This window comes from Corylus avellana, chromosome ca11 (assembly GCF_901000735.1).
Source record: "Corylus avellana chromosome ca11, CavTom2PMs-1.0".
NCBI lineage: Eukaryota > Viridiplantae > Streptophyta > Magnoliopsida > Fagales > Betulaceae > Corylus > Corylus avellana.
The window spans coordinates 18,981,155-18,991,800 of NC_081551.1; the positions used below are offsets into that span (position 1 = coordinate 18,981,155).

General features: G+C 38.8%; 1 protein-coding gene and 1 pseudogene across 1 annotated transcript in view; one reads left to right on the top strand and one right to left on the bottom strand.

The window, feature by feature from the left end:
- Positions 1–357: 357 nt before the first annotated feature.
- LOC132165185 (subtilisin-like protease SBT6.1) lies at positions 358–7,181 on the bottom strand (annotated as a pseudogene).
- A 104-nt stretch (positions 7,182–7,285) lies between these two features.
- The window catches only part of LOC132165186 (uncharacterized), a 3,867-nt gene continuing 506 nt past the window's right edge, over positions 7,286–10,646 (top strand). The window contains exons 1-9 of the mRNA XM_059575675.1: positions 7,286–7,307; positions 7,879–8,073; positions 8,196–8,280; positions 8,436–8,511; positions 8,840–9,016; positions 9,124–9,226; positions 9,505–9,614; positions 9,765–9,854; positions 9,974–10,054. Coding sequence (XP_059431658.1) covers positions 7,286–7,307; positions 7,879–8,073; positions 8,196–8,280; positions 8,436–8,511; positions 8,840–9,016; positions 9,124–9,226; positions 9,505–9,614; positions 9,765–9,854; positions 9,974–10,054 — 939 coding nt within the window. The remainder of the gene's footprint in view (positions 7,308–7,878; positions 8,074–8,195; positions 8,281–8,435; positions 8,512–8,839; positions 9,017–9,123; positions 9,227–9,504; positions 9,615–9,764; positions 9,855–9,973; positions 10,055–10,646) is intronic.

Consider the following 10,646-nt stretch of genomic DNA (forward strand, 5'->3'; position numbering starts at 1 on the left):
TTCACATGCCTCGGCACTTTGCATGAGTGAAGTAATTTACTTGTCTTTAGCTGGTTGCTTTTTGCTGTCTCAATATTCCAGTTCAGAGTTTGGATTGTTTTGAAACGCTTACGGTGGTCTATTATTGTTTACTTGGAATTTTCAATACTAATGCTGCACGACCAAATATAGCACTCCATGCAATGAAATATTGTGCCAAAATTGATTATCCTATGGTAGCCAAAATATGAAATATTTCATACTACAAATGAAACAACTGCATCTCATATTAATTTTTTTATAAAAAAAGAAAGAAAAAGAGTGCATCCATGCAATTTATCTAAACAATTAATGGCAGTACAGTGCATCAAACAGAAGTAGAGACAATTTCCAACAATCATTATAAGTAGTAGCCGACTACTTGTTATTATTATTGCATCAAGTTCAATAAAAAACAACAATTCCACAACAAAAGTGCAACTGCAGCAGCGAGCCAACACCTTCACCGCCCACTTAGATCAGGATACTCCTCCTGAGGGGTTGTTCTAAAACTGCTGCTATTGGTTGTACCTCTTCCGCATTATATTCCGCAACCCACATGAAGCTCCTTGAGTGGTCCTGTTAAACACCAACTACGCATTACAATAACATTACTTTAATAAATTAATTGAGGTCATTAATATTCACCTGCCAAGCGGACACCTACAGAAACGACGGCCTTAGTTATTCTGTGTCTTGGCCATAAACAGTTTCATTTTTGCAGCCCCACATGTCCATAGAGGTGTCATATATTATGTCTACTAGCTGCAAGAACAAAAGAACAATTCATAAACATCACACAACAAAAGTGATGGTTGCATTTGTTTTCACACAACAGTGAAGTCTTTCCATATCATGTACATCTTTACCATCACTATAACAGATTTGCCTTGAAGAATATAAAGCATACAAATTACTCATAACAACCCCTAAAAATGAAAAGAGTAAACAAGAAAAAGCAAACACCCTTAAATATTTGCAGAGGGCTTCCAAGGGAATTTTTCCATTAGAGGTGCGGCAACCTCACAGAGAATCCCAGAAACAATCAGAGAAAGTGCAAAGAGACCATAGTACACAATTTTTGCAAGCCGCTGGCTAATCCTCGACACCACAGTCCAGCACGCATCACAAGCACAAGGTGCCCACATCTTCTCTTTTCACAATCAATCCACCAGTTTCAAGTCTACTCGTCAGAAAAAAAAATATATAAATAAAATAAAATAAAAGAAGTTAAGAAAGAAATCAAAGTAGCTGATAATTGTAAGAGAACAAACTTGAAGAAAACCATAACGAAAGTAAGAGGCAAAGGAGAAAGACCTCGTAATACAAAGCAAGCATTTCCAATGCTACTTAATCTAATTAAAACCCTAAAATTATCAATCAACAATTATTTTGAGTGAAAAACCAAATCCACTTTGAGCGGAAAACAAAAATATCGCTGCAGAACAAGGTTTAAGCTACATACCTCAAAACAAAGGTATGTTCAACAAGATTTTTGCTCTTGGCTCTTTCGCTCCTCTACATTTTGTATCCGTAATGGAAGGAGATGGAGCTCTTCGAGATGAACTAGATGCGAAAGTTTGAGAAAATGGAGCAAGATGAAGCAGTCTGCAGCTTCATGAGGCCATCTTTCTCCATTTTAATTAATGGCAGGCCCTTTGGCCTTTATTCCCTACTAGAGGTTTGAGATACAATCACCCCCTTTTCTCCTTTCCTTTTTATCCTTGGCTCAAAGGTCTTCTCTAGACTTTTGCTCAAGGAAGAAGTGGAAGGTAATTTAAAGGGACTGAAGATTGCTAGACATTGCCTTGTCCTTACTCATCTTCTTTTCGCACCTTCTCATTTTTGGCTGTGTAACCAATGCTGAAGCCTCCTACATTCGTGGCTGCCTTGACAAATACACTAGCTGGTCGGGGCAATCCATTAATGCTAGTAAGTCTACTATCCATTTCAGCGAAAAGACCAACCCTAACACCATCAATTCCATTCAAACCATCCTTCCTTTCAATTGTAATCCCTCAAACTTCATTTACCTTGCCTTGGCTTCCCCATTTTGTTTGGCAGCTCGAAGATGGGGTGTTATTCATGATATCCTAGATAAAGTTCAAGGCAGAATAGAGGGGTGGAGGGTTGAATCCCTCCCTCAAGTAGGGAGAACTGTTCGAAATTTCGAATCAAAACAATTGATGCCTATATCCCTACATATGCAATGAGTAACTTTCTCGTCCCCATTGGCCTTGGCAGCAGGTTGGATAAAATGTTTGACTTTTGTTGGAGTTTCCCCCCAAAAAAGCCCGCAATCTTTCTCTTAAATCTTGGAATTTCTTGTGTCTTCCTGAGGCCTTGGGAGGTTCGGGTTTTAGGGTCATGATGGATGTTAACTTGGCTCTCATAGCCAAGCTTGATTGGAAGCTCTTATCAAACTCAAACCGCACTTGGGTCAGTTCGGTGTCCCAGCTGCAAGGTAAGTATCTCAAAATTGGAACTTCTCTATCCTCCCATACCCCCTCTTCTTGCACTTGGGGAAAGGAATCGTTAAGACCCGGAACCTTCTTTCTCGAGGGGTTTGTCATAGCTGCACTTGGGTCAGTTCGGTGTCCCAGCTGCAAGGTAAGTATCTCAAAATTGGAACTTTTCGATCCTCCCATATCCCCTCTTCTTGCACTTGGCTTTGGAAAGGAATCCTTAAGACCCGGAACCTTCTTTCTCAAGGGGTTTGTCACACAAACTCTTTTCTCTCCATTTGGGATTCTTCTTGGATTCCCACCTCTACCTCTTTCAAACCCATTCCTAAAAACCAAAGTAATCTCTCCCTCCTCTCCCTCACCATCCAGGATCTCATCTCTCCCAACACCCTTTCCAGGAACCTCCTAGGAAAGACTCATTTGTTTCAGATTTACGCTACAGTTGCTTGTGACCTTTCTTGGTTCCACGGGAATAAAGCAGCCCATGAAGGGGTCATTCCAGATGCTCGGACGCTATCCTTCTCCATCAAGAAAGTCTCTTTGGAGCACCACATGGCTTAGAAGAACATTTCCACTCCCCTGGCAGAAAAATGGTCCCCCCCAATTGATGGCTCCTTCAAGATTAATTTTGACACAACAATTAGGGAGTCCTTCTCTGCCCAATCTGTCATATGCCGTGACTCCAATGGAAAGATTTTCAAGGCTATATCTCAAATAAGGCCCCCTTGTGTGATCCTACTTATGGGGAGGCTACTGCTGCCTTCCTTGCAGCGTCTTTGGCAGCCTCCCTCAAGCTCAAAGATTTCATTTTGGAAGGCAATTACTTACAAAAAAAAACATTGATTCAAATGCACCTTTCGTATGCATTAGTGAGATTACTTATAGATCATAACCATTCAAAATATATATGCAAATAGCAAAAGTAGACATCTTCAAGCACTAATAATCATAGCCAAATCATCATTTTCTCACCTGAACTTGGCTAGATTGTTGAAGATCTATGATTACTAGATTGTTGAAAATGATGGTTTGGCTATGATTAATAAATATTCGTTTGCTCACATGAATTCGAATAGTGGATACTAGTGCATGTTAAGGGCAAAAATAAGACATTTTTTACACAAAAAGATAAGCAAATAATTTATATTTTCACTTTGTTATCTCTTGGTTAATGACTCTTCGGGTGCTTTTGGCATTGCAATTTCATAGACAAAAAGTGTGATTTTAAACCAAATCTCAGAAAATGAAAAAAAGGTAAAGCACCATCATGAATGGGGTGCCCCCCCTATGACATAGTTGTGTGTGTGGCGCACATAAAAAGCCATAGATCCTTTCATAATTGCCCCATAACAAACTCTATTGTGGCATGAGCAGGCAAAAAGGGCCATCCAAGTCTCCAGGAGTTTCCTTATAAACATCAAAAGGTAACGCTTTTAAATTCTTGCTACATGCACAGTCAATGGCAAGGAACATCATATGCACTTCCGTTAGCAAGGGAACATCATAAATTTAAGACATTTCAACAAGGCAATAAGCTGATTGCTTTTTAATTCACCTTGTCAAAAAAGAAAGCAAGAGATATATATTTTAACAACCAAAAGAAAGAAAGAAAAGAAAAAAAAAAAATTCCAATCTCTGGACAAATTTCAGTTCCTATGAAATGAATGATTATAGTGTACCCATGAGGAATCTCCCAAGTACTCATGCCACGTGAAGAAAATGAGGCTATGTGGTCACTGTAGTCAATGCCATCAACACCAATGACATCACTCTGGTCTACTGGATTGTTTAAGGTGCCATAAAGTGGTCCATCATTTCCAATTGCCGAAACCATAATTATGTTATTTGCTGTTATTTCCCAAACCTAGAGAACAAAGCAACATTAACCTATGTAAAAGGGGGGGAAATGCGATTGTGACAAAATTAATCTAGCAACCAAAACATAATTTGGGAATATCAGGTAATACTACTATTAGCATTGTGATGGAAGTAACTGCACAGGTATTACGTTAACACATAACAGGCCATGTTGAAAATAAGAAGTTTATTATAGATGATTATGCTGATATGATTCTTCCAGTTTTTCAATGGTAAGTAAATAAATTAAGGACTCTTTTTATTACCCCCAAACAGAGTAAATAAACTATGCAGCAAATAGGCAGGAGAGCGGGCTGCTGATACAGGGGAGTTCATCATGCATTGGTTCAGGGGGTAACAGTGAAAGGAAAAGTTTGGGGGTGAATGGGTCGTTGGATGTGGGTATGTCTTTGGAAAGCTCATCAGCTCAAAGGGTCAATTATCATTTGGGTGATCAGTTTTGGCATCTGGTGGTAGATGTTGGACAAAAGAACAACATGCCCTTTTTGAATTCTTGCTCTGGAACCCATCTGGTGCTCTTGGAGAATGGGGGCAGAGAAAGCAATACATTATCCCCTTTTTTTTAAAGAAAAAAACCTATTAAATCCAATCTTATCAAGTCAGTTAGAGACATAACAAGCCAACACCATCTTACCTTCTCAACAAACGGGAGATCCAAGTAATCAGGTCCGCCTATACTCAAATTCAATACATCCCATCCATATTGGTTGCAATGGCATAGTTGAATGCATCAAGGAACCATGATGTGTATGATACCTGCAATAGGCTGAATAAAATCTTCTCACAATCTCAACAAGTTTTCTTGACAAAATCAAAATAAAAAAATAAAAAAGCCCAATAAACATATTATGTACTAAATACAAACTTCTCAAAAACTCCTGAAAACAAATTTTAGTGAACCATTGAAAAATAGATTCAGTCATTTTACAAGTCGTGCTAGGCTTTCTCAAACTTAGGAGTACTTAAAAATCCTATGGATGAACTGCAATTCAGAATTACACATGATTGCAGAACTTGAAACCGAATATAGAGGATAAAAGGTGAGATATAAATGCAACTTCAAGTCTGAATGGTGTACATAGAAAACTAAATATAAGAACACACAAGCAGTAATACCAGTAACAATGTGCATTACCTGTGCATCAGTAAATACGCGAAAAGCATAAATCTCGGTATCTAGAGCAAAACCAAGACACTCTGCATCTCCACCAGCAATAACACCAGCAACAAATGTCCCATGTCCGAGATTGTCATTTAGCGTATCCTCATTTGTCCAGTTTGTACGCTCCTGAACACAACCTCAAAACTAGTAAAACTCCTCCACTAAAAGCACATCTAAAGTTTGCTTACAATGGAAATAAAGACATTAAACATAAAAACAAAGAACAATCCAAAGGATTCTCCCTATCGGTAATACCTAGATATTACGAAAATGTGGGTGATTAGCTCGAATGCCAGTGTCAAATATGGCCATTTTGACTTTTGCACCAGTGTACCCTTTTGACCAGAGAACTTCCGCTCCAAACAAGGAAGTAACTTGAGATCTCTGCAACCATAAAATGGATGTTGGAGCATAAGAATACATCAAGAACTTGAAAGGCCATGTTCTGGGCGCATCAAAAAGAAGTTAATCATGTTCTAGTCTACATCCATAAGCAGCAAAAGAATGTAGATTCTTGTAAATATCTGGCCTCAATAAATAAATTTTCACAGCGTTCAGAGTTGTGTATTTGGAAACACGACATGGATTATGCAAAAAGGAACAGAAACACTCGCATTAAAAGCTTCCAACACCATAGAAACTACATATATCATAAGAAAGAACCAATGACAAACACGAAGTTGACAAATGCTCCATATCAATTACCAAGAATTTGGCCAGCATCAAATTTCATATTTTTCACTAACTAATACACGCGGGCTCTTCATATCTTGCAAGTAACCAAGTTGAAATTTCATTTTCCCATTTCCCAATTCCCAAATTTCCCACCAACCAAACAAAACCCAAATTGCAACGATCAAAGACAAAATTACCTGCATCAAGAGCTGGCGTCCTAATTTAACCGAAGCATTACTAATTGCGGAGTGATACTCGCCCTCGCCCTCGCCCTCTCTAAATGACATCGCCGTGAAAATCTTCCCCGGACGCTTCTTCCCGTCCACAAAAGCCCCAACTCTAGCCCTAGCCCTCTTCTCCTCCCCAAGCAAATCCCTCCTGTAGCTCAAATCCAAATTCACATCCTTCACCAGCCCCAGCTTCCCAATCTCCCCTACCACCCTCTCTATCGCAAACTCCTGGATCGACACCAACCCAAAATCGGTCGGGTACTTGGCTGCCGGGTTCTTCCGCTCGATCCATTCCCAGCCATCGGATTGAACCTCGATTCCAGATAAGCCCGGTGCTCCTCCGCGAGCCTGTACTGGAGGAACCGGACGATGTAGTGGTTGCGAGGGGCTTGGGGTCGAGGCAGAGTCGAATTGGGTAGTGAGGGATTTAGGGTTAGGGTTTGAGATGCGAGAGGAGTGGGTCTGAAACGGAGGAGAGAGAGGGAAATGAAGAGGACGAGGAAAGAGAGTGATAGGAACGTGAAGGTAAATGAGGAGGAGGAGGAGGAGGTTTGGCGGGTGATCATGGCAGAGAAGGTGAAATGGAGCTGGGTGAGAGTTCGCTGATTTGGCGGGAAAGTTCCCGCATCGGAGACTGGAGAGATTGTTACGTGGAATCCGACGCCTCTTTGTTCAGGTGAGTTTCGTTTCGTTTCTTTCTTGCGTTTCTCTCCGTCTCTCGGTGGGAGGTCTTGGTGCGGGACGAAACGATTTTTTCATAAGAAATGTTCAAAATATAGCATACCATTTTGTTTTGGGAAAGAGAAGTGCTACACGCACACTAACTAACTGTACAGTCCTGCTGACGTGGCACTGCCATGTCAGATTTCATTATCCCACGTCATTTTTTTTTTTTTTTAAAGTCATCGTATCTCATTTCTTGCTGTCAAACTTCTTCTCAAAATTGTGTGACGTTATGGATTATATATATGATGTGATTTTTAAAATTATTTTCATATATTTTTGATTAATTTTGCAGTTTTCAACCGTTTAATACTGATTTAGATCAGTCTTATTACCAAATTACTTGTTTAATAGTATGTGCTACTATGATACTCTTTTATATTGGATTGCTTGTTGAAATAATTGAAGTTAGGGGAAATTGACATAATTTTTTTTTTGATTTATAAGAGGTGAGTGAGTGCTTTGCTGGTGGGTGAGGGCTTTGTTCAACCTTTGGCCCGAGTTTGGCTTGTTTAGTTGTTTACATCAAGTTTTTCTATCAAAAAAAAAAAAAATTGTATCTTTTTCTTTGTAAATTGCTGAATAAGTTTTTGGAGAATCAGCAAAAAGAAAACAAAATTTTTAGTCTTAATACGGTTTCCCTCATTAGCATGGGAAGGAAATACCCATTTGACTGGCAGACTGAGAATTTTGTCGAGTGACTGAAATTTCTTTCGTTGGTGTTTAGCTTTGGGAGTCTCTGGAGGCCCTGACAGTACGGCACTTTGTGTTTTAACTTCCAGTTGGAAAACCAATGGCCTTAATGCTGCTGGAGAGAGTAGTGGTTTCATTGATGGGATTTTGGCAATAATTGTCGATCATGGGCGACGTGCCGAAAGCAAAGATGAGGCAAACATTGTGAGCAATCGGGTTTCTCAAATGGGTACACTTTGCACTGACATCCTTTTGGCTCCCCCTTCCCCCTCTTTTTGGTTTAATATCGTGTATTGAGTTTAGATATTCAATGGCAATAGATGGGCTGGGGCTTATATGAACTTCGTGTAGGAATCAGATGTGAGATTGCCCATTGTGATTGGCTAGATGGTAGGCCAAAACAGGGTCACTTGCAAGAAGCAGCTCGTGACATGAGGTATTTATTTATTTATTTGTCCTGTTTGCAGATTAGTTAGGCATCTAATACTTCTCTGGGTTTTTTTATCTTTAAACTTGAATAGAAAAGATTCAAACTATGCTCTAATTTGATGAAGAGAAGTTGCTTGATTTGCAAATTTGGTTGAATTTCAGGTATCAAACTTTTCAGAAAGTTTGTGACCGACATCAGATTGGTGTTTTGCTTATTGCGCATCATGCAGATGACCAGGTTCGACCAACAATAGTCTCTCTCTCTCTCTCTCTCTCTCTTGCATCTTCTCGTGTGTATGTTAGCACGCGCACAGGTGCATGGCATATGCATTAGTGTATCTTACATGTTCAAGTTTATGGTTCTTAAGAGTGTTCTGAGTCCACTAGCAGGCATAGACAGTTTTGTTCCATTGATGCAGAAGTTCCTTATTCATAAATTCAAAATTGAAAGAAATAATCTGTTTATGTTCTTGTATTTATGGTGCTTTATCCTCATCTATGTTGATTTCAACTTCGAAGGCTTGTTACAAATGCTAGACATGTAGTGATGCTGAGACAAAATGCAGGCGGAGTTATTCATTCTTAGACTGTCTCGCAATAGTGGTGTGCTTGGACTTGCGGCCATGCCTTTCACATCTCAAATATTCTCTACATATTCACATTCTTTTGGTGGAGTCTCAAATAAGCATGTTATTCTTCTTGTCCAACCACTCTTGGATTTTTCAAAAGAAGATATGTACAAGGTTAGTAGTGTAGAACTGTAGAAGACATACGTTGTGAGTTCAATCTGTATATATCTTGAGTTTGGCACAGAAATTGTGTTGAATCGCCATTAATTTATCTTTTGCAGATATGCCTTTGGGGTAATCAGGAATGGGTGGAAGACCCATCAAATCAAATTCTTTTCTTTGCGCGTAATAGGATTCGAATGTCATTAAGGGATTTGTCATCATGTGAGTTGGCTGAAATGATAGCTCTCATGGTGTAGTTTAAATCTGTAAACTGTCTACTATAAAATGTGGAATTTCACTCACTCTCTCTCTCTCTCTCTCTCTTTTTAGTTCTTGTTCTCTGCTGGCAAAAAAATAACATTATCTGTGCTTTGCATGATTTGCTAAATCCATTGAGGTGCTGTATGTAATATCTCCTTATTTAGGGGGTGCTACCACGACTTTTCTTAATTGCAAACACGAGCTAGACATATTCAAATAACTTTTTGCTTATTTTTCAGGCATATTCAAGTCTGAGCTACAAGCAGTTATCTCTGCCTGTCGAAGAACACACTCATACGTTGACCAAGTTTGTAGTAAATTGATAAACGAGGCAGTGGTCGTCATTAATGTAAGCAGATTTTTTACTGTTTGTATTTCGATATCTATATAATAGACTAATTTTTGCATTTGAATTTAGTAGATCAATACAAAGTTCTTTATGTCGTTAATCCTACCCATTAGGAGTACGCAGTTATTGATATGTGGATTCTGCCTGCAGCAGGGTTATGCTGTTATTGATTTGCAGATTCTTAATCCATCAAAACTGGAGGACATATGCCTGTCAAGGTTTCTTGCGTTGGTTTTGCAGGTACCACAATCCTTAGCATGTATGTTGTCTGACATCTTCATTTTTTCTTAAGAACTCTTCTAATTTGAATTACACGTGTCACTGCTCTTGTTAAAACTATATTCATTTGAATCTTTCAGTTCATCTCGCAAAGGTATAGGCCAGTTAGAGGAAGTGCTTCAAAATTGCTGTTGGACTACATTCGTACTTTCCCATGCAAGGTACATCTACTTTCACATATATATGGGTCTTAGTTCTTCATGAAATCATCTATTGGTCTCGCACGTTGTTCTATATCCCAAATGCATAGCAAGTTTGGCGTGCAAATTAGACACAAACGTCCCTGGCAGTATATTGGATAACCCTCTCAAGCTTACACAAATGTCTATATTGCATGCGTTAAAATTTCAGTTATAAAATCATGTACAAGTTGTTATACATTATTAAATCTTTTACATTTGATTATTGTCTGTTTTTAAGGATGTAATTTTCACTTTTTCCAGAAAAATTCATTTAAGATTTTGAGAATAGAAGTTTGAAACTCCTTACTTCTAATGTTCTGACTTTGCTCTCTCTCTCTCTCTCTCTCTCTCATTTACTTGTCTCTCTTGATAACACCTCCCTTTTTAAACTCTAATTTCTTTTTTCGGAATCTGACAAGTGTATGTCATTTTCAGCATATATAGGTGAACTTTTTATGGAAATTGGAAACCAGTACCCTTTTTTTGTAATTATATATTCCACTGAGCTGGAAATCAGTACTTTATGTTGTATACTGATATCCAATTTAGAGAGCAAATGATTATTTCAGTT